Raw genomic sequence first — 24,784 nt, 5'->3', positions numbered from 1 at the left:
GTTACTAAATGGTTGAATCTGCCGATGGGGAACTTGTGGATATAGAGAGGCAACTGTACACACACGTTAAAGTATACCTGTATTAATATCCAAAATAAAGCTTCATAACATGAGAGGATTTGAAAACAAGGACACAGTGTCAGTGATGAGACACATAATAGCACCTCTAAATGCGAGTATGTCAGGAGTAGCACTCCTTGTGGTGCAATTCCTAACTGTGAGTGAGTATGTGAGTGAGTGAGTAACAAGCCGGTAGTGTGAGGTGCTCCTCGTCTAATAATATAACGATAGAATTAATAAATAATGTTCAGTTGTTATTGCTAGTGTTTGTAATTCTAAGAGCTAAAGAACATTTAATGCAGGTTTATCCCACGCATGAGAAAATGTGCCATGTAACACATGACTAAAGCCTTATGAATACAGACCTCATAGGAAAAGTGTTTATATATAACTCAAATTTGACTCCTCCTCCACCAGATAACACCCCCCACCCCCAACACACACACGCACACAAACACACACAAAGCAGAAGAGAAATGAAGTCTCTTTAACACACACATGCAGGAGGCCTTTGTAAAAACTGCAGGACTTGTTTCGGCTGTTTTGCGTTTGTTCAGCAGTGAAACGAAAGACTGAAAGGAGGATGAATTGTGCAGAGCTGCCACGTACAAACCAGCCATCAGCAGTGGCCAGTTTACTGGAAACATCTAATTTGTGCACACAATGCACATCCCATCAGAAACACATGTAACTCTACCTTAGGGCAGTGTTCGTAAATGTTCACAGAAACACAAGCCCTTCAGACTGTACACCCACATCAACTCTGTACGAAGGTCGCGGACACTGCTGTGTTTCAGAGGGTTTTACATACGTCAGCGTCACTGCAAGGTTGAGGGTGGTCCACTAGCTGTAAAAACCTGTCGATAGTGACTCGGCGCTCAGAAACTGAGCACTGATAAAAGGGCTTGGCCAAACAAGGTGCAGATACAGAAGAGGTTTCCAGTAAAGTGGCCACAACAGGTTCCTGTTTCAGGCTTGCCCTGAACGTGGATTATCTCTGGGTTAAAAGGTGTAGGCCTGCAGTTCTTTGTCCTGATCCTGGACATTAAAAACCCCAAGTGCTGGACATTTCTTTAGCTTGCCATACATAACTGAACCAGTGAAAAACAATGAAGTGCAGTGTGGGTCCTCCAACACTGAAGAGAGGTCAAGAATCATGGGTCAGAGCTTCTAAAAGTGCGACTACTGGGAGCCACATGGTTGTTTATAAAGAATTTAAAGTGGTTGTGGAATTGCATCAATTATATAATGGAGTTTAGTGGATTTTGGAGAATATATGCTACATCTGGGCTGTCTACTCCCTTTACACTACACTGGACAGGGTAGAGATGTGCAGTTTGATCCAGATCCCTTTCCGTAGTTGAAACATGCTGAATATTAATGCAATCTCTGTCTGACTACAGTGTCTGAGTGCTGGCCAGCTGCAGGGTTCCGGAGAGGTGCAGCAGTCTAAAACAGCCTCTGGAGATCACGGGTACAAACCCTGCACATGGGCAGCACAGGTTAGAACAATCTGCCTCGCTCTCTGGGTGGGTTTACCACACCATCACATTGATATGCCAGATCTGGACAGTTAGCTTTTCCTCTGATGCCGTAGTTTGAAAAGAAGCTGAGGATGGGCCTCTCATATCTCTGTAGAAGCACATGTTAAGACCAGGGTCAGTGTGTGCACTTTTTTTTGGGGGGTGGGGGGGACTCAGTAAAATGATGACCTGGAGACGACTAATAATTGACAACACACAGTCCATCAACAGAGCTGTCCGTGTAGGCGACAAGCAGCAAGGCAGCTCACTGTTATTGAGACGGGCCCCTTGGCTCATTTGCACTATGTAACATGGAGTGTGTTCAGTAACAGATCCTGTGGCCTACACCTTTAACCTTACAACTCAGCAACAGGGATCAGCGCTCAAGGAACCTGCGCCCTTTATAAAATATACACCAAGAATAAACCCAAACTCAACAAACAAACAAACAAATAAATAAATAAACAAACCACTTCTGCTCTATATACACAATATATCAGCAAATAAAACAAAATCTCAGTTTCAGCCCCGTATTTCAAGCCTGTTTTTGGCACGAGACCTTTGCTGAATGTTCCCTCAAGAATGTCCTCCCTGACAATAATGCCCTGTGATGCCATTTTAGAGACAGACGACAGTGGCAACTTTATTATCCTTATTATCTGACTTCATTCTCAAAATGTAATATATTTTTACACACACATACAAAGCCATTAAACAAATAACAAAACATGCCACACACCTTTCCCAAACAGCTGGAATGTAGCAGCAGGAGACCTATACTAGAGTAAAACACCAGGCCAGATGTGCATGGCTTTATCGTGTGTCCTTGTTCCAGTAGCCACAATGATGTCTCGACCTCTGTGCTCTTATTTGACAGTTTGAATGTTTACAGGAGAGTGCTGGGTGTTTGTTTTGTGCAGAAAAATGGCACGGATGATTTTACAGTAAATAGCATGGATGCTAACCTCCTGACCAACAGTCTGGAATATACTCGCATGCCCTGTGATAGTGTTCTGTTCTTAATACGCCCTTCCACACCTTATCTGATGAAGAAGGGACAAGGAGAATAGGAGGAGCAGGTTTTTCAGAAGGAACTCACTAGCCCTTGGCTATGCTGGCCTCAGTGAGTTAGCTAAGCACACTTAATAATGCACCTGTTATGTTTTTGGAGAAGACAACGCAGCGTGTGCATAAACATAACATAAGCTTTGGATTTGAAAATATACTAAGGACTTTCATTGAAGTTGTTAGCTGTTAGCCCTTAGCATGCTAACTAGCAAGCTAGCAGAGTGATGTAATAAAGTGCCACAATTAAATTCACTAAGTTTGCAACAAGAAGCACAGTTTTTAATTGAATGTAATATTTTTGAAAGAATCAAAATATTTTGTGTTCAGGCTCATTTTTACAATTTTAGACCCCCTCTTTGTTGTTTTGACTTCTTGTTGACTGGATTCTTCACCCTTTTAAAGTAACAGTATGTAGGATTTTCACCTGAAAATCATTGTGATGCTCCACTGAGCTGAAATAGGTAGAACAAGAGCCTCTGTCATTGTTACTTCAGGCTCAGCACTGTAGAAACTTAACTGTGTAACTTTTGGAGGTGGGCAGGAAACCTATCGGGAGAACTAATCAGTGCAGTACATCACACCCCAAAAATTAAGAGAAAAAGAAGCTGCTTCCCAAATAGTGCCACACTCCCTACCCAGTGAACTTCACAGACAGTTAAACTAAGAATACCACATCCAGACATTGTACACATTTGACCTACACTGTGCACTTCATAGGGTGAAGGGAGACATATGGGATTCATTTCAATGCAGTGCTGTAAAGGGAAGTACAATCTGCAAATATAGGAGGAGCCCAGGAGCAAAGATCTTACATACTGTTGCTTTAAGGAATCCTCTACCAAACTCCACATTAAGTAAACACTTCTTCAGCTTGTCCCAAATATATTAACTGGTGCTCCTTCTCTCCAGAGACTTTCTACCCCTCTAGCCAACGTTCTGCACTGGGTATGGGGACCTTACAGTTTTATCAAATGCTTCCAGTTGCACCTTTATATACTTTGCTTTGCTGTCAGTCAGGAGCTGCTTGTAACTGGTTTGTCCAGGACCAGTGTCATAATCCAATCAGCGAGGCTGCATCTAATTTCATTATGCAGCAGGTGATGTGGGGGCAGCTGTAGACTATAAGGCAGGAGGTACGGACCCAGCTACTAATAATGCTCCTTTAATCAAAGTTCAAATCCGCCCACACACACACAGAGCATGATGGGACACTACACCACGCAGCTAGCACACAGAACAGCACAGATGGAAGGTTTGTTTTTGTATACTTGACTTTTTTCGGGGGAAAGAGGCACGGTTTTTGAGAGAAAGGCCATTCCGTGATTAGAGAAGACTGCAGCTCATGAACACAGCAGCAGCAGCGCAATGGAGAAACACCAGAGCATAGCAGCAAGGCAAGGGCTTTCCTAAAGCACACACACACACACAGCTTTCCATAAAGCAGGAGTTCCCAATGACAACAAATAGACATTATGAATATTCAGTAACTCCCAAGCCTTGCTACCTATTATATAAATGCAACTTGAACAAAGCAGCTCAGTTTTGAACTTAAAGGTGCAATCAATAATTCTTTCCCATCATTTTTTTTTTTTACACAGACTTCGTATTGACACACTGATACCTAGTTACCACCCCCTCTGAGGGACCCACTCTATGGAGCATAAACTGGGCCATTCAGGGACTACAAAGCAATTTTCTAGGAAAAAGGGTATTGTTTGCTTTTCTAGGTTTTACAAATGTTTTTTTAAGGTTTGCCTCATGGGTGCAATGTCCAAAAAAAAAAGTCCATACCACACTCAGTTTGTTCTGACCATTGCACCTTTAAAAGTGCGCCTCAAGTATTTTGTTTTAGTTTAAAACCTAAGATGTTACTCTGAAGTGACTGTTGGTGTTTTTTGTGTCTATTTTAAGGACATCTTTGGTGTACAATTAAAAACACGTATCCACATTTTTGTCGATTTTAAGTTTACTACATCATTTGAAGACACCAGCTGAATGGATGTTTTGAAATGATCCAAAATTACTTTTTAAATAAGATCTTTTTACATTAAATTCCACTGAATGTTATAAAGGATTTTCCTTTCTCCTGTGAAGTTGCTATTTTCCAAAGAAGAAAGATTCTGAGAATAAAGTCAGAATAATGAGAGTTATGTTATTGTTTCATTAATGTATAATGGGGCAGACACAACCACAGTGTAATTGAAGAACGCAGTGTGATGCTGATGTCATACTATGGAATAGATTTCAGGAATAAATACTCTTCTGTGTTCTGCCACATCAGGACCAGACTGTGATAAGTGTTTAAACCCTAAATCAGTGCAAGAACCCGTCGATTCAGAAGAGGGCATGTAGTTTCACAGGAGACAATTAATAATCACGGAAATGATGGATCCAGAGCGAGAGGAACTCCGGCGTCCCCACGAGGCTCCATCGGGTTACGGCTTATAGACTCGAACTATAAAGCTGTATGCATCGCAGTCAGGGGCTGAACTGACGGGGTTTGTTTTCATGTGGATGGAAGCGTTTAATATATTATTCTGTTCACTTCACTAACTGCTTCTTGGAGTCTGTCTGAATTTTATAACACAATCCAAACCGTGTTTCTCTAATTATTCTGACTTTATTCTGAGAAGTTTTGCAACTTTATTCACAGAATGATTCTGACTTCTTTCTCTGAATCTTTTTTTTTTTCAATACCATGGCCCTAAAACTTCATTTTCTAATTGGACGGTCACAATACATTTTTCTATTCATCTCTGTAATGCACAGATAAGATAAAATGACTGTGAACAAGCATCGACGTCCCATTCCTTTTAATTTGTCAAAACAACGTATTAAGTTTTGTAAACTTAAGTATTAAGTTTAATGATAATGTAAAGTCAAAATTTCATAAACCAATCCATCGTAATTGAAGGCGCTGTATATGTATTTTATCCCCCTTTATTTATCAGCGTAACCATATTGTTTGGGAACCCCTGCCAAAGGGGGCGACAGAGATACACACAGATAAAGAGTGAGAATAAAAGAAGGAGAAAAGTAAACACAGTGGCGTTAAACCCACAAGCAACATAAAGCAAAGCCCTTGCGAATAAGCGCAGACCGAACACACTCCACAAAGACGAGAACAAAGTCCAAAGCCTTTTTGCTGCGTTGATGAATCTTTAGGGTTTTTTTCTGCAAAACAGCCACAAAAACAACGAAACGAAGAAGGAAACTGCTTTTCTTTTCAGCCTGTTGTTAAGATGCGTTAGTAGCAGAGGTCAGAGGTCAGCAGAGATTGCACCTACACTAACACCAATAGCTGCTGTTGTTATTACTGTTATTACTCAAGATAATTTTCTATGGCCTTTTATTGTTTCTCAGGATCGACTCAGGTGCAACGGCTTAAACATCGTCCACTTTGTGTCGGAAAATAAAGAGAATATGCCAATATCTGTATGTTTACAAAAGCCCAGACCAGTGGTTTGTCTCATTTCACTGCCTTGAGAGAAATGATGTAGCTGCATTTATCCAATTAACACAGGTTTAGGGCCAGAGGGCTCCGCCTCCACCAGAAGGCTGCCCCTGATTGGTCCAAGACCTGATAGTGACCAAGAATCCTAAACTTAACTGGCCTTGGAGGGATGCAGCTTGGTGCCATGGTGATATAACATGGTAACCATGATCCAGCTTATGGATTACTGTCCAAGCAAGAAATCCTGCTTTGTGAGACAGACCCTAGATCAGACACCTCTGAGTGAACAAACATACCATTCACCCTCAAGGCTCAGCTTCTCTGTTTGGAACTACGTTTCAAAGCAATGAATGAAATAAACAGGCAAACAAATAATATATAAATAAACAGCACAATAATCTGCGTTTATAAACAGATGACAGAGTGGCGATGTCTGAGCCTGTTGCGCCTGCTCCAGCCCAGAGTGTCCTCCTGGTTTCCGTGGCAACTCAGGGGTCAGGGGTCGGTGGTCACATCAGGACGTTGGCACGAGTGTCTGGGAGCCGCAGTCCCACCAGGCCCCCGCTGACCAGCACGCCGGACGCCAGCAGGATCGGGATCGCTTTAGTGATGCCCACCAGGGAACCGAAAATCAGGTTCCCCAGCACAGCCGCCAGCTTACACATGGCATTGCAGAACCCAAAACCAGTGCCCCTGTAATACACACACACAAATACACACACACACACATTTTGTAGGCTCTATTTTTCCATAGTAACTTAGGGTTCCATAAGGTTATTGCAAGGAAACCTCCAGGCGTACACTGCGGTTTCGAAAGTCGCGTGCGTTGGTGACATCTCACACTGCACGTTTGAATCGTTTGCTGTGTACGGATAACGCCTGTGATTTACGTGATCAAACTGTACGAACAGACTAATCTGATGCGACGTGGGTGCTCACACTGCATGTTGCAGCTTGGGAACAGTTGGGTCTGCATACACCCTTTTCAGAACGGTGCGTTGTGTATCAAACTCAAGCTAGGGAGAGAGGGAGGGGGATGCCTATAGAAACTGAGCTCGGTGTTGACAGCAAACAAACTTAAGATCATTGGCTATTTCCTGCCATAATTTTTCACGTGCATGTGTTTCATTGAGGGGGTTGATGACAGATCATAAGAAAGAATGCTGCTCTCAAAGCTCCACCAGCCTAGCCTCCAAGTACAAGTCCTGACTGGCCAATCAGAGTTCGTTTGGGCAGTTAATCGGAGGTCACTACTCTTCTCACACTGGACCTCAAACGTCAGCCGATTGAGCCAAAATTTAGGCCGATCCTGAAATCCAGTCGGCTGTGACCATAACGGACTTAAAATCAGGCTAGAATTGCACAGTGTACGCCTGGCTCAAGGGAAACACACACATACACTTTTACAACTATGCATACACACACACACACACACACACAGGACTACAACTCAATCAAAATAGCGATAAGTAATTTTTTAAACAGCAAAAATAAAACATTACATTTATAAAAGAGATTATATCACATCAGATGAAGAATCAAACTTCTTTGAAGCCTTAGATGATTCCTTCTCACGCCTTAAATCACTCTATATATACACTATATAATCTATATAAACACTATATATACTCTAAATATACACTATATAATCTATATAAACACTCTATATATACTGACACCTAGTGGCCAGGATTTCTCAAAGATTCTTCATCTCACGTGAGTTGCACAGTGTCACACAACTGATTGCGAGTTGTCAGGGTGTTCAGCAGATGACGGCTGCTTTTTACACAGAGGTCAGTTGAGAGTTTGTGTCGTTGAAAAATCTGAACAATCTCTATTATTATTGTTAAAATGACTTACTGCTCCTTTAACATACATTCAGAGTTAGGAATAGTAGTCCTTCCCCAGTAAAGCTGCTATTGTGAATCAGTGTTTACCGCTGTGATATGTGGGTGATGGTGATTTAGATGTTTGTCCGTACCTTCTGTCGGTGGGGTACAGTTCAGCTGTGACCACGTCCAATGAGTTCCAGGCGGAAATACTGAGACCGTTATAAAGACACAGCATCGCGATCATCATCGACTCACTGGTGCCGAACCACAGGAAAAAACAGCTGATACCAGACAACACCATCGACCCTCCTACACAACAACAGACAACAACATCACACACAGGGTTAGCCAGTTAGCTTGGAGGGTTGTTTAATATGAAAGTCCCTCAACTGCTGTCCTATTGAAGAGTGTTGACTTTAGCAGTAAAGGATACACTCTCCCCCTTTTCTAGGAGTGAACACAGTTCTGGGTCTTAATGAAACATCTGTAAACTGCTTTTGTCAAACTCCCACAAGGATCAACCCCCACAGCAGTCCCCCTGACTAAACAGCCCTGTTCAAAACGCCCGCTTTCAGCACCTGTTCCTTTAAATGATAACGAGCCGCTCACAGTTCACCCCGACCCCGAGCGCACAGCAGTGAAGGGCGGAGTTTTTTTTAGCTGTTTTCTCTCTGTTTTCTTTCTTCTCCGTGCTTTTTGTGTCTGATTTGCTGCATTTTACCTCACCTTTGTGCTCTTTGCACATAAGCAAAGGTCCAGCACTGTGATTGGACAGACTCAGACGAGGGGGAGGGGCAATTCTAAAGTTTCTGCACTTGATGTCTGACTGATGTTTTCTGACTGATTGTACTTTTCCACTACTTGGCACTGGCTAAACTTGACTCACCCTGCTTTTCAACTAGCACAGCTCCCCACAAAATGGAGCCGGTGACATCACAAAACCTTGTCTCTAAAAGGAACTGTGGGCTTTGAAAACCACAATAACGGCAGTGGTAACGTTAGGCACTGTTTACTCGTTGTGTATTTACATGTTGCCCCAGTTCTCACAGATCAACAGAGTTCTTTTCGCTGTGGCACGTGTGGCTTTCGCTGGAGTTTTTCGTCAGCCACCAATCCAAGGAGCGTTTGAACCTCTTCAAAACCCCCTAGGGGGAATGTTATGAGCTGGTGCTGTGGGTCTGATAAAAACAAATGTGAAAGTTGCTGTAATTTCAAAGATTTTACAAGTGGCGAATTTGTGCTGGAATGCTGCATTTTGTGGTGATTGACAGGCCAAGCTGAGCCAAGCTGAGTCGAGTAGGGTTCATGCACTGGAAAAGCACCATTAGGCAGCCCACAGAGAAGTGACTTCTAGTTCGAGTTCTAGTTTCACAGTATGTGTGTTGGTGGGATCCAGGTCCCCATTAATGAGTACATGCACTGAACAGGTGATCATTTTTTCATAATATGTTACCTTTTAATCATATGGGTAAAGCGTGTAAGCCACGTTGTCCATACCTTATTCAACAAATTTGCTGCAACACAATCATTATAAGATCAACACGCATCATTCAGCTTTAACAGAACTGCCGTCATCTTACCCAGCATGCTCAAGCGCCCCACTTTGTCCATGAGGAGGGCGGAGACGATGTTGCCCGGCAACACAGCCAGCGTCCCCAGGAAGTTGATGAAATAAACCCAGTACGCGCTGTAGTCGTCGTCGAATGTGATCTGACATCCCGTCTTATTGTGAGCGAACGTGCTGTTGATCACCGAGGAGCCGACGAATTTCGAGTCATCGATGTCTGCGTGAGACACAAGTATCTCCAATTATGGCGCTTTCATATTTTGACATTGACAACACCAATGTTATGTGATGAACAGACCAATACAAAGGGTGTAACGTGACTTAAAAGTTGTATTAAAACATTTTTCCTCTTCTACTGTAAAGTAACTTTTGGAGACAAAATATTTCAGCTGCAAAAAATATTAGAATCAACAATTCAAACGCCGTTTTCCACAACGTTGTTTACACTTGACCTCACAGATGAATGTGTGTGTGTAATTGCTATGGTTATACAGTGTATTAGATAATACAGGGGTTCGATTCCCCACCCAGGCACTGCTCTCCATCTCTGTAGCATGAATAATTCAATGTAAACCTTTTGTTTAGCCTTCTTCTCAACTGACATACTGTATAAGACTGATACACTCGTTCATATTTAGCAAGTAGAAAACTGCCCACAAGGGGGCACAGTTGTGTAATATATATTTTACACATAGAAAGTGTCATTTCAAGTGTGATAATCCCTTTACCGATTTTATATTTAACTTTCTAATGCCCCCTTTTTGACCAAATTAAACCCATCTCTCTCCATCTCAGTCTCTCTGACACCTTCCCCTCCTTTTTCTCCTCTTTTGGTTCTCTTCAGTCAGCTTTGCAAAGCATTAATAAAACACAGCGCATTAAGAACAATCAAGCAAACTTTAATTAGGAGTAATAATAATAGAAATAATGACAAACATCAATCTAGTAGATATGCAATAACAATAATAATCAAGGAACAAGTTCAAAAATTTAAGTTAATAACAAATAAATAGTAATTATAATTATAACATCTAATTAAATGAATGTGTGAATCTATTTTCTTTAATTTTCTCTCTCTCTCTCTCTCTCTCTCTCTCTCTATTTCTGTATAAAATAAACTGCTGAATTTATGTGCGCTTCCCATGAGGCCTTGTGCACGTGCTGTCTCAGGTTAGGGCCAGCATTTAATTTTGCTGAACGTTGTAGTTTGTTCAGAGCTGGAACCTTAGTCAGCTGGACCCCACAGCGGCCACGTCCCAAACGCAACACTCTCCCTCCCTTCCCTTCCTCCCTCAGCGCAAGGTGCAGGTAATGAACCTGCCACAATACGCTTTAAAAGTCACTGAATTCTGAGGACCCCAAAACTCGTTCTCCATTTCTAACTTCTAGTTTTGCTTATCTGAGGGAAACAAAGTTCTCTTCTCTTCTCTCATAGCTTTTAACAGTGATTTAAACTTGAACATCTTTAAGCTCTCTGTGACCTTCCCTTCTACCGCTCCTCATTCTTCCTACTATCTTTTATTCCCTCTCCCTTTCTCTCTCTGCTCTTTCATTTCACCTTTCTCTGCTCATCACCTGCTTGAGAGGGACAGAGAAAGAAAGAGAGATAAGAGAGAGAGAGTAATGTATTAAATGTAATGGTGTCTTGTAGAGGCTGAGTCTCAGAGATAATTGAGTTTGTGTGAGATAACAGCTACTGCTTCTGTACATAAATAAGTGTGTGTGGGAGGGAGAGAGAGAGAGAGAGAGAGAGAGAGAGCATGTGAAAGAGGAAATAAATCCTTCTGTAGAAGCAGGGATTGGGTTCAGCAGCCTTTCTCCAGCTCGTGAAAGGCTGAAAATCACTCACACACACACTTCTTGCTTTGAAGCGAAGTGATGACTCAGATGAATGGGTGAAATGATACAAGACTAAGATTATTAACAAGAAAGAAAGTTGCACACTGCAGAAATAAACCAAAACACCCATGAAATACAACACACACAAAGCCCTGCACCTGTACACACCTGTGTTGTAGAAGAAGGTGTCTATGATTGTGCAGTTTTTGAAAAAGGATCCGAACGAAGTGACGTCCTCAAAGTAACAGTTCTGGAAGGTGGAGTCTTTAAAGGTGACTGACTTGAACTTCATATTCACAAACCTGTCCACAACAAAACAAATAAACAGAGGTTCACTTCCATAATTCATTTAAAAAATGTAAAAAAAAGCAAAGCACCATGTAGCAGGCTTGTAACTCAGTCACTCACTCAGATTCATACTCGCTCACTCGCTCACATACATACTCAATCATGTTTAGCAGTGCTCCACAAGTGGGTGTTATTCACTGCTTTGCATTAAAGACACTACAGCTGTGTCTGGAACAGTACTTAGCGACCTCAATACCTGGCTACCTGTGCTGTTCCATGAGTCAGTGCCTTAGCATTTTGACATGAAGGTTCCTTGTATTCAGAACGAGTTAGAGACACACTTCAAAGGCAGATGTACGTCACATTGCAGGTAGGATACTCATACAGTAATATTCATTAGCTAGAATAATTACAACTTTGGAGACATCCAAAACCAGGCAGCATTTTATACAAATTTGTTTCAGGCTCAGTTTTGCATTTTCTCCCTCAGAGTACTGCCAGAGTAGACAGCATTAAGAACATTTCAGACATAGTGTCCTTTTATAGGCTGCAGCACAGAAATCCCGTCTTCCACATAACCAGTAAAATGGTCAAAAAATGACGTATGAAATTAAATACATGACTCCCCTGGCTTTAATTAACATTTTTAAATAAGAAAAATATCTTATTATTCATTTTTGGCTGCTTGTTCTCAGCTGTTGCTATGGAGATGTTTAGCAGCCTAGCAGGGCTAGCATATTTATGCTAACACTTAAGTCACTATGTTTTGTGAAATAAATCTACAGAAACACAACATACAGGGCATGTTTTCACCTTACATTTTCATGTATCATTGTGTAGATATACCAACAATGTTCATATGAAAATGCAGGCTGCTTTAGAGAAGGGTTTACTGGGTTTACTTAAGCTGGAATCTTAGTGGACTCCTAAATGTGCCATATGTGTTTGATCCCTGAGACGGTGGACCACTGTTGTCCCACCGAGGGCAAAGTTAGAGGTGCACTAGTGTTTTACACAGCATTTTCTGGGCGGACCACTGCTGATTAAACAGAATTTTAGACAAAATCCACATTTGAGCACTTTTCCATTCACAGTCCAATTTAGAGTTTTCTCCTTCATTAGGTTCTTTTTGTTATTCTTTATAAATAAGATTAATAAATAATTTAAATCAGTACAGTGTCAACGTTTTCATCATTTAATCATTTTATACTCATTATTATATCTCTCAGAGTTGTTGGTAATACCTGTATTAGTGTGTTTTCCAGAATAAAAGTCTCTGTGAATGTAAAATCTGTGTGAGGAGATTATAAATGAGTTCTATCCTGTACAGGACAGTAATCTGAGTGGTCCGATGGTGGACCAGCAGTGGTCTACACTCAGTGGTGTGTCAGCCTTTTTATATATACCAGTGGACTGATATATGCTCGCTGTCTGGGATTTAATCTCATAATAAAAAGGCTGCCACATTGGATTTGATGTGTACATTACTTTCACATAAATAAAATATCCTGCAAAAACACAATCACGGTCCGCATTTTTACTTTTTACAATAACTGTGCTGATGTATTTTATTCATGTGTAAACAACTATACACTTTTAATCAAGAAAATTCAATGAGAGAGAGAGAGAGAGAGAGAGAGAGCTAGAAGAGTGAGTGAAAGATGACAGATTGAGGGAGAGAAAGAGTAACAAAGATAACAGGTTTTTAATTTCCTGTTGTTGAAGCCATTTCTGGATCTACTGGGACATTATTCTTGTTTATATTTATTTATTTTACTATGATTTATAGTGAATCAAAGTAATCAGGAGACACATTCAGAACAATGGTATAACACACACACGTATATGATCCATAATTATGTTTGACTTATTTGACTTTCTCCACTCCATCCGTTTATGTTTACGTTATTCGTTTTTCTGTAAAAATTATATATCACATAATCCACTGACATAAGTATGTAGAAAGTAAAATGCAGAAGTTTAGAAAATAATATAAATATAAAGAGAATTTGGGACTCCTAACAACCGTGCGAGACTTGGTGTTGCACCCAAAGGCACGTAAAGCCTTCAGAAATAACCATAGAAACAAACTCTATTGAGAAAAGAAAATAGATTTAAAAAAAAGAAGAAGAAATGGAAATAAAACAGAAAAGGCAGCCGGTGTTCTCAGAAATGGACCGGCTGCACCAGAGTCCGGGCCTCAACAACGTGTTTGGGATTAACTTGAAAAGAGAGAAGCAGACAATGAAACCCAAATGACAGACTGGAACAGTGATGAGGTTCCTGCCCTGAGCCTGACCTGTCGTTGATGAAGAGTCCGCTTGAGTGAACCTGGTTCTCCAGAGTGAAGTTGAAGGTGAAGTCTTCGATGCGCTCGTTACTGTGGGTCTTCAGTCGAGAGGCGTACTCGTCCGCCTGCAGGTGCTTTATAACGTCCGGAAACCACACAGACAGACCATAATACCTGCACACAGGACACAGCAGGGCATTAGAGGTAAACCTGTGAGATAAACCAAATGTAAGTGGATGTGGTTTGCTCTGTAAATACTTTATAAGGATTAAGCGCCATAATGGGTTTTCACATAAATGTCCTCCAAGATAAAGTATAAAACTTCATTAAAGCCCCGCTTTGGGACTCTGTAAAACCCACTGGTGTAGAACCAGCCTCAGGAAGAATGACTACTACCTGCTTCTTCCGTTTTGTCTTTAAAACCTCTGCACCAACATTCCAGGCCACTCTGTCCTCACTCTCACGTCCATCTCGCTCTTTCTAGTGAACTGGCCATGCGCGGTAAAGAAATCACTTGATTGGCTTAATTCAGTGAAGCTATTGCTATATAAACTGCATTAGCTGCGCATGTTGTTTACTGCCGCAACCCTCAAAGAACAAACAGCCCTGGTCCATTAACATTATCATTTATTCTCATGTATTTATCAAAACTGCTCCCAGATCCAGATTCCAGCTTTTGTTCATGCTCACACTATAACAAAAGAATATTACTATGAAATATTAATTTAACCTAGAGCAGGGGTCGTAAAGAGGTGGAGAGCGGTCTGGACTCGGACGCTGTCTGATCCAGACCTGATAAGCTATTAAGAGCTATTTAATTGTGAACAGAGTGTGTGTATGAAGAAGTGTTACGGTTCAGGTTTAGCGCTCCAGGAAACTCACAGACCACTCACATGTGTTTCTGCATATCACACGTGAAGCTCCACAGCCAATCAGATCTGTGCATTATGATGAGCACTGTGACTTCACTTAGTGACACTTAGGGGCAGGGCTCCAGACGCCGCTGTCCTGGGGCCAGTAAAAACAGCCCAAGGGACGAGATCAAAGCTCTTTCAGGACGACAGTGGTGTGTGAGTTAAAACCAGAAACTTTAAAGGAGTGATTATGAGTTGAAATTCTCAAAGCGCAGAACATGGATTCTGTCCCGTCCTCCGGCAATAAGAGCCAATCAGATCGCTGGATGTTCCAGACCTTGGCTTGGGATAACGTCCTCTAACTGGACCTTAATGGTTAATATCAGTCCTCGGACAGTGAGTTTGAAACTCCTCAAATCTGTATTTGAAATAATCGAGAAGAGCAAAGATGTACATTGGGAGACACATAGCTGTAAGGATGAGAAACATAAACCCTCCTGCGCAGCTCCATCAGCCACTCACACTGCGGCCCCTTTCACGCAGCTCCACCTTTGAGCCCATATACACGCTGACTACAGTGACAACAGTAATTACAGAGATTAGTCCCTCTGGTGCAGCTCCACCTCTGGGCCCATCCATACAATGTTTATGGTGACAACAGTAATTATGCGGACAGCGGTCTCTCTCATGCAGCTCCAACTCTGGGTCCATCCAGTCTAAAGACAGCTAGTGTTAGTGCCGTAATTACAAAAGGACAGCACCTCATTACATTCACATAGACAGTGTGTGTGTGTGTGTGTGTGTGAGAGAGAGAGAGTACAAGGATGCAGCTCTTTGATCTTATAAACCTGACAGAGTTCAATAAAGTAAAACATTGGATGAATAGAATAAAAAGATGGAGGAAAACACTGAGTAGCACCCAAGCATAAAGTCTGCATGTGCAAACCATGCCTATTTTTTTATATCTCCAGGTATTGTAGCTTTTTGTATTTGTGTGTGTGTGTGTGTGTCACAGTATGTGAGATTAGAGTGTTATTCCTTACCCAAAAGACAGAGAGAACCACACTATTGCCAGCTTCACTGTGTTTTCTTTTACAGGATAATCCCAGCACTTCAGGAACGTCAGCCAGATCTATATCACACACACACACACACACACACATTACAAATGTAGAGAATGTAGAGTATGTGGACACCAGTTTGTCCATAGGTTTCTTCTAAAGTCAAAAACATCATTACACACTGTGAGGATTTGATGGCACTGAGCCATGAGGACATTAATGAAGTCAGATATTGATGTGGGACGACGAATTCTGGATCCAAACCCCACTCCAACTCATCCCAAAAGTAGCTGATGGTGCTCTGTCAGTGCAGAGAACTCAGAAACACTGTGCTTTACCCCTGTGTGTATGCACCAATAAACAGCGCCACACAAACACAGCTGCAGTACAGTGTAGTCAGCTTTTCTTAAGACTACAGTGCACTTCACCTTATGACCTGAAAGTCGAATGTTTGAACTATAAACTGGGTTAAATGGTCGAGTAAAATACAGTGAATAAGTGCTGACCACAGAATTAAAGTAAACTGCACGGAAGGGGCTACAATATTAGCCTTGATTTCTCACCTGGCACCAGTTCTGTTGGCAGCACGCCTCATGTAGACAACACGTGAGAACTGCACACAAAACAAACACCCCCCCCTTTCCTTGTGTTTATTCAGAAGCTTTTAAGGTGGACTGTTTTTGAGTAGCCGTGTGAAGGACTGGCGCCCCCTCCAGGGTGTATTCCTGCCTTGCGCCCAATGATTCCAGGTAGGCTCTGGACCCACCGCGACCATGATAAGGGTTACAGATGATGAATGAATGTTTTTGAGTAAAAGCCTACTGTAGCTTGTTCGCAGACGAGGTTTAACTTGTCTGTACCTTTTTATTCACCGTTTAAATTACCACAGAAACTCATCTGTACCTCAGGCTGTTTAGTTTGGTAGTACTTTTGGTCTGTGTTTACTTTCATTGAACGATAGCGGCCTCCCAAATTTGGCGTTAGCTCCATTTACTTTTAAGTAATACGTCTGAAACAGCAAATACAAATCAATGTTACCCACCTACGGAGCAGAAATAGAGCAATATCCTCATCTATGTTCATGCTTTTCAACCTTCAAGCATGACAGCACTAATCTCTCAGTATGGAAGCACTTCTTTCTAAACCAACACGTACAGCGTGTAATTTGAAGGTTGTTTTTTGTAAATGCAGAACCGTCTTGGCTTAATTGTGTAATTCAGTTGTTCCTTCATTCTGTCATTGAACACCACGACCCTAGAAGCAGCAAAAGTCTCGTAACTGATCTAAAGAGTGAAGGGTGTGTTCAAGAGGTGCACTGACCCCTCGGAGTTCACTCTTGATGCGGAAGAGCACTTTCATCGCAGGGTTGGCCGACTCCGACTGCATCTCCACCAGCTCGTCCAGCTGCTTGGGGATCTTTATTCGGTTCACCTGCAGGGGGAGACACAGAGTTACACAAATAAGAGAGTTACACGCTGAAAGAGTGTTTGTGTGTTTGTAAGATTCTTTACCGTAAAAACTTTCTCCGGTTCGCCTCGCGCGCGCATGTTAGTGTCGTGGATCTGCTTCAGCACCATCCACGCCTCGTCATGCTTCCCCGTCTGCAGACAACAGAGCAGAAACAGACAGGACAACCATGGGGTGAATTAGTAAACAATGGGCATGGTCGCTTTGAGTTCTGTATTTAGAAAGAAATAATGAAACATAGCCTTGGTGTAGATCCCTGATCATGATGTACTGCTTAAAAAAATGATTTACACATTACCTGCCCAGAACTGTGAAACACACACACGAATTAAAATCTATCTATTAGTCTTTTTTTTCATGTGGATGGCTTTATAATAATTTCTTGTGTGGACAGTGAAAGGTCCAAACCCCACGAGCCCCACAGCAGTGTTCTCCCCCTGTGTAAACAGCCCCTGTTCAGAACACCCGCTTTCAGCACCTGTTCCTTTAAATGATAATGAGCCGCTCGTTGTTCACCCCGACCCCGAGCGCACAGCAGTGAGGAGCGAGGAGCTCTGGTTTTAGCTGTTTTCACTCAGTTCTCTTTCTTCTCCGTTCTGGTTTTCTCCCATTTCTCCGCGCTCGTTGTGTCTGTTTTGCTGCATTTAATTTCTTCTTTGCGCTCTCACATAAACACCAGTCCAGCGCTGTGACTGGACAGACTCAGACGAGGGGGCGGGGCAATTCTCTGCACTTGACATCAGAAGCGGAGCAGAATCAGAACAGCTTGTTTTATAATGTTTACTGGCCTTGTTTCACAGTGTGAGGGTTGGTGGCCTCCTGATGTACAATCATTGAACAAATCATTTTTTTTTTCATATGTCAATTTTAGGTCTGATCTTTAGGCTGAGGTCTGAGAGGGAGAAGGCAAACTCCCCCAAACTGGTGACAACTCAAACTGAGTCACGGGTTCAATTGAGTCTGTTCAGATTGCAGCTCACAGAACAGACACGGTTCAAAAACATTAAAACCGCCTCTCCATTTAACATCCGCACACTGCCCCACACTGTGGTCTTACCTCCAGGTAGAAGCGAGGACTCTCAGGCATGAAGGTGAGGAAGACCACCGCGCACACACACGGCAGGGCACACACCACCACAAACACTCGCCAGCTGTGGAATTGATACGCTGAGCCCATACTGAAACTCCAACCTACACAGAGAGAGAGAGAGAGTAGACATTATACCTTACAGTCCATTAATGAATTACATTTGCACCATCTGCCTTGTGCTGCCCAGAGGAAAGAAAATTCAAAAAGGAGATCTCCTTAATGTCTCTGTAGTTTCTCCTAAACGAGATCAGATGGAAAAACAAAGGTGAGCTTAGCATGAGTCTCCTGCTGCTCAATTTTGCCTTGTGAGATAAAGATCACAGTAATCTCCCAAATGTCTCGTTGGTAGTTTAAGTGGAGATCTCATTAATGTCAGATTTGCCAGAAGAACCCTACTTCCCCCTTATATTTCTCTCCTGTCTCTCGTCTCCTTTATGTCTCATTTATATCTCTTTCTGTAGACCATAACTCCACTCCACTCCAGCTGAATGAGATGTGAGACAGGAGAGAAATAAAAGGGCAGAGAAGGTTTTAGTTCTTCTGGCAAATCTGAGCACTGTTTGTGATTTTTTTGTCTCATTTATTTCTCATTCTGTTTCTCCTAAGTGGAGTTAAAGTCTACAGAAAGGAGGACTGCAGTTTAATTTCAAGGGCAATAACTAAACAGAAGGAAACACCATGAGGATTAAAGGTGTAGTCTGTCGCTTTTACCACCAAAAAGTAGCTTTTATTAAAGGTAGCACTTTATCAAAAGCTCACATTAAGTGATGAATCAAATGGCTTTGTAGACTCTAAATGAACCAGTTTATGCTCCATGGAGTGGGTCCCCCACATGTGGAGGCCATGTTTACAATAGGTTTAGTACAAAATCTCTGCGTGCCACTAGGTGTCAGTGTAGTGACTTTTTCATATTGTGAAGAATTATTGTTGGAGAAAATGAATGATTGCTACTTTAGGTTAACCCAGTGAACTCAGCTTACACACACACACACACGCACACACACACCTGCAACAGGACTAAAGAGTGTGAGAAATGTCCTTCCTTCTTAAATGTGACAGGTCAATAGTTCAGCTCTGCTTTTCAGTGATGATCAGGGACGGTGGAGTCTCTGGTGAGCTGCTGCTCTGTGTTAAAAACTTACAACTGAGACAGAAATCAATATCCAGCACAAAACACCGGCTGAAAAATGTTCCTCTTCAAACACACACACACTTAGATACACACACTCATACCCACACACAGTGCCCTCAGGGCTTTTATAGTAATGCTATGTTCTGTGTCTCATGCAATTATTGCTGCCACATTAAACAACCACAGAAAATCTCTCTCTCTGTTTACTCTCTCTCTCTCTCTCTCTCTCTCCCAAGAGAACTTTAATTAAAGTAAAATAAAATTCAGAAGACGCTTTCATGCCATGTGCTGCTCTCCAGTCGGTTTGCGCTGGAACTGGTCTAATGTGTTTACGAAGCCCCAGTGTCTATCAATGAGTGTAAAGACAAACTGCCTCTGTCCAGTATGCTAGGCTTTCTCTCTCTCTCTCACTCTCTCTCTGTCTCTTACTCACTCTCGCTCTCTCTCTGTCTCTTACTCACTCTCTCTCTCTCTCTCTCTCTCTCTCTCTTACTCTCTCTCTCTCTCTTTCTCTGAGCCAATATGAGGATGTTGCTCCATTCCTGCTCCATAGGTGGGTAACACTGACTTATTTTTGCTTTTTATGATCACTTAATGTGGAAATGTCTCCAAACTCAGGAGACGGCTAACTGCATTAGCGACAGTGCTACAAAACGTTCAGAACAATCTCAGCTCTCTGGTTAAGAGAGGCCCATGTGACCTACAGCATTTTATGACGAGATAATCTGTCTCTAACTCTGAGAAACTTTAATCTGATTTTAGAAATTCTTTATACCTCTTATGAAAACATCCCTTTATGGTGATTGAAATAGTTTTATCAGAGTCTTAAAAACAAGTGAATCCACCAGTGAGACACGGCGAGAGACAGAGGAGGCATGCCTCAAGCTTATTCATAGGCTGGTAACTGGATGTACAGTTTGGCGTACAGTCACAATAACATACAATCGAAAGAGCAGTTTCTGCACGTTCACAGTTTGAACTGTATTTCTGCACTGTGTTATCACTAAGATATTAATAGAAACATCGCGAATGGTCGTATTTGACGCGCCGGTGTGTGTGGGTTCAAGTCCCGCTCCGGGTGACTGTCTGTGAGGAGTGTGGTGTGTTCTCCCTGTGTCTGCGTGGGTTTCCTCCGGGTGACTGTCAGCGAGGAGTGTGGTGTGTTCTCCCTGTGTCTGTGTGGGTTTCCTCCGGGTGACTGTCTGTGAGGAGTGTGGTGTGTTCTCCCTGTGTCTGCGTGGGTTTCCTCCGGGTGACTGTCTGTGAGGAGTGTGGTGTGTTCTCCCTGTGTCTGCGTGGGTTTCCTCCGGGTGACTGTCTGTGAGGAGTGTGGTGTGTTCTCCCTGTGTCTGCGTTGGTTTCCTCCGGGTGACTGTCTGTGAGGAGTGTGGTGTGTTCTCCCTGTGTCTGCGTGGGTTTCCTCCGGGTGACTGTCTGTGAGGAGTGTGGTGTGTTCTCCCTGTGTCCGCATGGGTTTCCTCCGGGTGCTCCGGTTTCCTCCCACAGTCCAAAAACACACGTTGGTAGGTGGATTGGCGACTCAAAAGTGTCCGTAGGTGTGTTCCTGCCTTGTGCCCAATGATTCCAGGTAGACTCTGGACCCACCGCGACCCTGAACACTGCTCACCAGCCTCCTGAGTGGGAACCCCATGTTAATGGTAACTGGTATTTTACCAGCCTCGAATGTGGGTGGTGTTCTGATAGACTGTAAGGGTTTGGGATATGCAGGACTAAGTCAAGGTCCCGTGGCCTACACTGACTTACTTTTACTGTTACAGATCACTTAAGGTGGAACTGACTCTTAATTTGGGAGAGCGCGAATGACATGAAAGTAAACACAGAGCGAAAGTGCTGCAAAGCTAAACAACTCAAGTTACAAATGAGTCTCTGTGGTAATTCAAACAATGCATAAAACATACAGACAAGTTACCCATCAGCCGCTTATAAACATTCGTTTATTTTCTTCCCCCTTAAACCTACTGTTCCACCTTAAAATGAGAGTGTGGGTAGTTCCCTAGAATCATACACGTTGCCTTTAAATGCAAAGACTCTATTTCACCACAGGGGACTAATTACTAAAGTAATACTCAGTCTCTGGCTCCCTGATCGCCTCTCAGTGTTGTTCTACTGCGAATCACCTGGTGGAGGACGTGCTGACGGATTTAAAGAAGGAGCCAGAGTGGTTGAGAGATACACAGAGGTGATGTTTGCTGAGCCAAAAGAGTTTGAGTTTCTCTTTTATCCTGATTCCGTGAATTAACAAATGTCTAAAAAGCCAAAGCTCCTGTTCCCAGCTTCTTCCACGGTCACTGCTGACCACTACAGCACTAACTACAATGTATATTAAGTTCATATTCTGTAATAAAGGGTTTTAACCTGGATTTTGCCTCCTTTTCCTGCAGTGACACCTTCTTCTACGCTGGGAATGTTTTACGCTAGGTTTTGGAACATTATTTTGAAGGCATTCAGCCATATAAACACTAGCTAGGTCCGATTCTGATGCCGAATGATTAGTTCTGGACCACAAACCCCACTCCAGCACACGTCCACAGGTATTTAATGGAGCTCCGTCACTCCGGAGAATGCAGGTTTACTATTCTAAAGCCCAGTGAGCTACAGGATCTTAAGCTCATGTGCCGCTGTTTCAAAGCATCCCCTTGCATTCCTGGTTTAACTGAACATCTGTGTGGTCTCTACAACTTTAGGGCATTTGAGGACAGTGTATTGAAGCTGGAATCGAGAAAGTAAACACAGAGTCTCCTTTCATTTCTCTCTTATCCATTGGTGTTGTTGTTGATTTTGTTGTTTTTATGTCACAGCAACATGCCTCGCTGTGTGTATATGAGACCTAAAGTAGATAAGGCCTGAACAACAACACTATCTTCTCCATCTCTCTCTCTCACACACACAAACGACTGTGAGATCCCTATCTGGCAGCCCCTCCTTCTCTCATGCCACTGAACCTGAAAGCCTGGATCATTATCTGGCAGCGCAGCCACTCTCGTAGCACCGGAGACAGAAGAAGCTGAAAGCCTGGGTCATTATCCAGCAAAGCTCAAACAGTTACAGACAAGAACTTCTAAATGAGTGCAGATCACTATCTGGTAGTGCTCTTATCTCTGAGGGTCACAGTCTAAGGCAGGCCAGGTCATTATCTGGCAAAGATGTATTCATCTTGACCTTAGAGTCGGGAAGGATGGGGCGGTTTTTAGCAAGTGCAGTCTTCAGATTTGGTCACCCCTGATGAAACACCAAAGGACATGTTTTTTGTTTATTTTCTTAGTGAAGTTATACGTTCACATCCTAACGCCAGCCTTTTCTGCAAATTTACTGCACAATTCCTGTTTGATTTTAGCACAAAACACACAACATAAAACATGCCACTGTGGTAGTGATGGGCACCAGACGTCAGAGGGGTCGAACGCCTCTAAAAGCACACAGTTCCAGTGCTCCGCGGCCAAATGCTGGGGATCTTTATACCACACTAGGTGACACTTGTGCAGCTGTGCCATTTCATTTCACACATTTCTATGGAGATTACACCTTGTGTGTGTCCAAAATGTGTGCACTTTACAGCAGCTGAGTTCAGTTATTAGACTGTGTCTCCAAAGTCAGAATCGTGATTGTTACGTTAATAAAATGTGGCCAAGTATCCAGGTTCACATCTCCACAGTAGACTGCATCTCACGATACAATACGTGCTCAACTGCACTGTTGAAAATAAACGTATTTAAAGCAACACAACGTAGTACGTTTACATTAAAATGGAAGGTTTAGAATCATCGTGATGCTCCACTGAGCTGTAACAGGGAGAATAGAGCCGTCTGTCTTTGCTAATCTGGGCTCAGCACTGCAGAGACTGCACTATGTGACTTTTAGAGGAGGGTAGAAATGTAAGTATATAATGCTAGTGTTTTTCATCAGTGTAGTTTTATAATGAATGTTTATAGAGTTATATTTCGGAGGGTGTTGTGATGGTGCTGTGGCGGTGTTTGGAGGTTCTCTGCATGGACTGAGAGCTTAAGAAAAAACCAGGATCATGATTTGCGCGTTAATGAAATGTGTGATCTGGCCCTGGCCGTGTGTTCTGTGGGTGGTCAATGATCTGCTGTTTATCTGAGTAACGTCGGTTTAGTATTACAACTTAACTTTCTGATATGAAGCTCTGTGAACCTGGCACAGCATTGCTCTGTGTGTGTGTGTGTGTGTGTTTAGCTGCTGCTGTAGAGAATCTCATTATATGGATTAGGAGTGTAATGGAGTGGGAGCATTGCTGGCAGCCCGAACCACAGCATACACATACACACACACAGAGGCATACACACACACACAGAGGCACACAGAGGTACACACACACACACACACACAGAGGCACACACTTACACACACACACAGAGGCACACACTTACACACACACACAGAGGCACACACACGAAAGCATACACACACACACCGACGCACACAGGCACACAGACACATACACACACAAAGAAACACACAGACACACACACACACACATACACACAAAGGCATACACACACAAAGAAACACACAGACACACACACACACAAAGAAACACACAGGCACACACTTACACACTTACACACACACATACACACACACACAAAGAAACACAAAGACACACACACACAGAGGCACACACACACAAAGGCATACACACACACACCGACGCACACAGGCACACAGACACATACACACACAAAGAAACACACAGACACACACACACACAGACACACACATACATAGACACACACAAACACACACACACACAAAACAGCATCCCAACGAAAGATACAGAAAGAGACACACACACACAACAGCTACAGAAAAACGGCATCCTAACAAGTGCACATACTATGATATATTGGAAGCAGTACACACACACACACAAACACTCACACACACCCCATCCTGGAGATGGGAGCATTGCGGCAGAACCACATTCACACACACCGCTGCCTCCGAAGGAGAGAAAGGGAGGTGGTAAAACAGGAACGACTAATCAATTGACCTCAATTACGCGCCGCAGTCTGTTGCCGGACGCAGGAGGAGGAGGAAGGAGGGAGCGGAGAGTGGAAGGTTGGAGGTCTTTTTTTACACTGTAATGAAAAGCTGAGAGGGGGAATGTCAGGCAGTGTGTGAACCACAGTCAGCAAGACACACACACACACTGCTCACTACACAACACACACAGGTTTTATGCGTATGAGATCACACCTGGACTGTTAAAAAAAACAC

The 24,784-nt window shown here is 42.8% G+C and overlaps 1 protein-coding gene across 2 annotated transcripts in view; it reads right to left on the bottom strand.

The window, feature by feature from the left end:
• Nucleotides 1-2,161: 2,161 nt before the first annotated feature.
• The window catches only part of LOC136668794 (synaptic vesicle glycoprotein 2C-like), a 46,551-nt gene continuing 23,928 nt past the window's right edge, over nt 2,162-24,784 (bottom strand). The window contains exons 5-13 of one of the 2 annotated variants that reach the window (XM_066646497.1): nt 18,361-18,494; nt 17,348-17,437; nt 17,157-17,267; nt 15,819-15,907; nt 13,931-14,095; nt 11,512-11,645; nt 9,518-9,721; nt 8,087-8,246; nt 2,162-6,798 (exon numbers count right to left, since the gene is read on the bottom strand). In XM_066646497.1, coding sequence (XP_066502594.1) covers nt 6,615-6,798; nt 8,087-8,246; nt 9,518-9,721; nt 11,512-11,645; nt 13,931-14,095; nt 15,819-15,907; nt 17,157-17,267; nt 17,348-17,437; nt 18,361-18,494 — 1,271 coding nt within the window. In that variant the 3' untranslated portion in view covers nt 2,162-6,614. Of the gene's footprint in view, nt 6,799-8,086; nt 8,247-9,517; nt 9,722-11,511; nt 11,646-11,887; nt 11,896-13,930; nt 14,096-15,818; nt 15,908-17,156; nt 17,268-17,347; nt 17,438-18,360; nt 18,495-24,784 lie in introns of those variants that run through there. The other variant, XM_066646498.1, reaches the window with a different exon arrangement.

This window comes from Hoplias malabaricus, chromosome 15 (genome assembly GCF_029633855.1).
Source record: "Hoplias malabaricus isolate fHopMal1 chromosome 15, fHopMal1.hap1, whole genome shotgun sequence".
NCBI classification, from domain to species: Eukaryota; Metazoa; Chordata; class Actinopteri; order Characiformes; family Erythrinidae; genus Hoplias; species Hoplias malabaricus.
The sequence above is the reverse complement of the archived record's forward strand: the minus strand, read 5'-3'. Positions and strand labels throughout refer to the sequence as shown.